Here is a 4,431-nt window from a genome sequence, read left to right on the forward strand (position 1 = left end):
AAATAAAAAAAAACAAATACGCCACCACTCTCTCTCAAGTGAGAGTATCCACAGGCTCTCCCTTCGGAGCTAATCCTTGCCTCAGGAATACCGCCACCCACCATCGGTCCGCGTCGCCCGTCAGCAACACAGGAGGGGGCGAAAGGGCCCACGATGTTGCCGCGCTACCGACGGCGGGACACAGCTAATATGCATGAAGGGGTTTGTCTGCCGCTCCGGGAAACCAGATTAAGGATCGCCCCTGTCTTCCCACATTCTTGGCGAGTACTGCCTGTCCGCCATGACAGGTGTCCGTCACGGCCCTCCTTGGAATGCGCTTTTGGTTCACGAGGCACGACGGGACGCTGCGGGTGCCTTCCTAGCGATAGCCCTCGTCGTTAGGGGGGGGGGGGGGGGGGGGGGGGGTCCGTGCGTCAAGCGACTATTTTCGTTCCCCGTATGTACTCGGGGGCTCTCATACTGGGGAGCGGTTTCCGCGTGTGCCGGCGTCCTGCTTCCTGCTATGGTACGCAGATGGAAAAGATTCGCGGCCTTACAATCATCATCATCATGGCCATCATATCGAGGGTCAACGGCATGTGTCGTTGAAGAACTGGCGCGTTTACCTGCTGGACAATCCGAATGTCATTAATGTGGACTAAAGGGCGGTTCACATGCAAGCGATTGAGCGAACTCAGCGACCAGCGGCACGGCGCAGCGATGCTTTTCGCAGGGTTCCGTTTCACATGCGTCGCTCCACAGCGTTTACTGCCGCTGCGAATCTCAGTGTTGCTGGCAAAGAATACGAGCTCGCGGTTGGTTTCGGTGGTTTGCAAACATCAACATGGACAATGTTTATGCATTATTTTGCCACGATTACTCAAATTTTGTTAAGAAATAAAGAACTGTTCTTTTTTAAATATCAACTACTGCTTATCTTGATAGTAATAACATCATTTTTTAAGTCCGTACGTGCGGTGTAACCATTGGCCTGTGCGCTGCAATTGCACTTCGCACGGCCTGAATGTCCCTGTCAGCAGCCTCCACTTCCTGCCGCCTTTTCTTCTGTCGCTTGTTTCCCCTATGTGGGAGAACCTCTGGTGAAGTTGCTGCCATACAGGATGGTCCTGGTTCATCAGGAAGGCGTGGGACACTATATATGCATTCAAATTCATTTGGCGTTGCTTCTACTTCTTTCGAGTCTGGCGATGCTGGGCTGCAGCTGGCGTGGCTCGTCTCGGCTGCTGCGCTGGCCACCTGCACGTGGCTCACTGCGTCGAGGTTGCAGAAGCTCCTGAGTAGAATGTACAGGCTGTTAATTGCTGTCACTTACACATTCAATTCATCATTAGTATCAGTCATTGCTTACCGTCTCGTTTCCATGGAGTCCCTCAGGAACTCCATCTGCTTTAAATGTGGCCAGGCCGTCTTTGCAGTGGCTCCTGACCCACTCTTCTTCCCATCTTTTTCGTCTTTAATTTTTCGCCTGTACGTATCTTTTAGATTTTTCCACCGAGCAATAATCTCCTCAACTGTTACTGAAATATGAAGCAGTATAGAGCATAATGTTAAACAAGCAGATTAGGAAACAATTGCAGACATGTGGCCCAAAGTTTAGCATGAACATGTAAAAATTCTCATCTGTTAGCACACAAGAATATTGCAGAAAATGTTTACAACACACGATTCAGTACGCAAGCACGAGTTTTTTTTCTTCTAAAAGGCAGTTTTACTGATTATGCATGCATGCATGACTGAACTGAGGCACACACATGATGAATGATTTATTTTGCGGACACGCACGAGATGATTTTGCGCGATTCAGAAGCTGCAGATTAATGCTACGTGCAAGACTACGATGAGCGGGCAGTGCCGCGGGACGGAGCGCTCGCTCTACATACACGCAAGAGACGATTTTACTAGGCTCTCATCGCCCGGATTAACTTCACGCCTGAGAAACGTCGCCTCCCGCATTTACAAACGTAGCTGAGAACATGAAAACGTGCACGTCGTGCATTTCACGATTGAAGTGAAGGGTACAAAATGATGCAGCTAGCGTGTCTTAAGAACCAAAAACATTTGCTCACGGCTGCGTGATTCCGACAATTTTCATACAGCTCATCTACGCAAAATAGCCGGCGCACCGAAAAAAAAACACCGAGCAGTACGCAGGAATGCGCGGGGACATAAGACAGTTTTTGACACGCTGCAGAATCCTGTCAGTGTGACGAGGAAAATTTGTTGGCTGCACAAAGAAAAAATATGGCTGATAATCTTCGAGCTCGCCATAAAGCGTGCTTTCACTTACCGGTGTCGTCAATTGCTCGAATTGCGTCCCTCACTTCTTCCCAAAGGGACTCCTTGGTCGACTTATTGCGGAAGTTGTTATCTTTAACATCCCATAGAAGTGGGCGCTTGGATACTTCGATGATCAGCACCTCATTGAACAGTCCACGCGACATGTTGTCATGGTGTTGGAAGCACGTGTAGCAAACAAACATTGTCGTCTTTCCCGCACGGATCCTCTTCTTGTCACGTGGCTTTTCCGCCGTGCAGTCATTGGTCAGAGGGCGGAGCTATCGCTCTGTCGCTGCGAAAATTTCCAACTTGCTGGAACCCCGTCGCTCCGGCCCGTCGAGCCGCCGCGACGGGTCGAAACAGGTTTTTCCGTCGCTGCGACAGGATTCGCTGGCATTTTCGCTTGCATGCGAAACGGGCTTAAGTTGTGGGCACCCTGTAATACGCCACGTGCGCATGTGTAGTAATGTGGGATTCAGATGGACATTGAAAGAGACATGTCACGAAGAAGAGTGGGAGGGGGGGGGGGCAGCTACTTTTTCTCTTCACCGCAGAATTGGCCAAGAAATGTGGGAGTATTATAAAGTTAGTCGTTAATGTTTTGCGGTAACTACAACCATCACAAGAAAACAGTTTCAAATGAAAAAATACACCTCATTCAATATTTTACAAACTCTGATGCCATAAAGTGGCTATGGCTCATGCTGCGAAATGTTTCCATGTTTCAAAGGCCTAGCAACACATCTCTTTTCACCCACACAAGTTCTACACCCTACATGATTTCTCGGCGCACGCAGGACGACATATATCAGAAGCCCCTACCGCGCAGTATGAGCGCTAGCCTCCATCAGGGTAGGCGGCAGGGTGAAGCGAGCTGTTACACCAAAACATACAGCAACCGCTCCGAAATCTTTTATGTCGACGCGGCAGAAAATTCTAGATTAGGATTTTTCACGGCAGTCGTAGCCTATGAAGGCGGCACTGTGGGGGCCGCCGCCACTATCCGAACTAATTCGCCTGCAGAAGCAGAAGGAGCCGCCATCGCTCTTGCGCTGGCCCAATCCACCACTGACAAAAACATAACCGAAATTTGCACAGATTCCCAGGCCACATACCGCCACTACCTAAAAGGCTTGGCGACGCCAGCCAACCATGATATTCTTGCGCCAGCCACCTCCCTCGACAGAATGGTTACTGTGTCGTTGATCCAGCGCGTTCATGCGCTGTTGTGAAAACTGTCCTCCCTGACCCCGGACAATCAGGCACCGAACCCTGCGCAAGAGGCCCCATCGGTGCTTTCTACATTTCACCAAATCACCGCATTCTACAAACTCAGCCGCATGACATTACCACCACCACACAGCACCTTGTCGCCCTTATCCAGCGCCATATGGCGACAATTACAGACGGAATGGTTTATTTCACCCTACCGGCTCTCCTGCTTTCAGCCCACCTTTCCTCTTTATCGTAACACCTGTGACGTGCCCAGATAAACACTTTTCGACTACCTGTTGGGAATGTCCTTCCCCACAGGCAGTACACCCCTTCCCCAATCCCGCTAATTCTTCCTAAGAGGCTGCTTTACGGACCGGTCAACCCACCGCCCAGAAATGGCTGATGGATCGGGCTTTATGTGAATCTGAACCACGTGGACACCTCGACCAGCAATGTGCAACTATGGAAGATTTTTTTCGTCTAATAAAGGTTGTTTCCATCCAGATATCCGCATCTCTTTTCACGCGGCTAATCGATATGGCAACATTTGGAAAATAACTGCCAAAGATATCGATATCTATTTGCAAAGATAATTGCTCATGAGTTAGCTTGAGTTTCACGTAGTTCGAAAGACCATTTTCGATGATATCTTGTTTCTAATCGGATAAATATTTTGTTTCCAGTTGTGACTTATAGGGTGAATAGACTTGTTTTCTACAGTGGGAAAGTTCAGTACGAAAGCACTAAATTACGAGGTCAGGCCGACTCAGCGGTTTGTGTCATGCTGCCCTCGTGGTAGCGGGAGACTTTAACGCCAAGAGTCCGAACTGGGAATACCCATCGTCCGACCGCAAAGGCCAAGGCATATGGGACGCCGCGGAGAACCTGGGGTACAAACTAGTAACGGACGAAGACCAACCTACAAGGATAGGCAACAGC

At 49.6% G+C, this 4,431-nt stretch overlaps 1 protein-coding gene across 2 annotated transcripts; it reads right to left on the bottom strand.

The window, feature by feature from the left end:
* Positions 1–654: 654 nt before the first annotated feature.
* LOC144105134 (uncharacterized) lies at positions 655–2,646 on the bottom strand. 2 transcript variants are annotated; one of them, XM_077638315.1, is made up of 3 exons: positions 2,288–2,646; positions 1,349–1,517; positions 655–1,250 (listed from the first exon to the last, which is right to left on the bottom strand). In XM_077638315.1, the coding sequence occupies exons 1-3, from the start codon at positions 2,478–2,480 to the stop codon at positions 1,151–1,153; spliced, it is 462 nt and encodes a 153-aa protein (XP_077494441.1). In that variant the 5' UTR covers positions 2,481–2,646; the 3' UTR covers positions 655–1,150. The 2 variants fall into 2 exon arrangements, with proteins under 2 accessions (XP_077494441.1, XP_077494436.1); XM_077638310.1 differs by having other exon boundaries at positions 655–1,273.
* Positions 2,647–4,431: the final 1,785 nt, after the last annotated feature.

Source organism: Amblyomma americanum, chromosome 1, assembly GCF_052857255.1.
Source record: "Amblyomma americanum isolate KBUSLIRL-KWMA chromosome 1, ASM5285725v1, whole genome shotgun sequence".
NCBI lineage: Eukaryota > Metazoa > Arthropoda > Arachnida > Ixodida > Ixodidae > Amblyomma > Amblyomma americanum.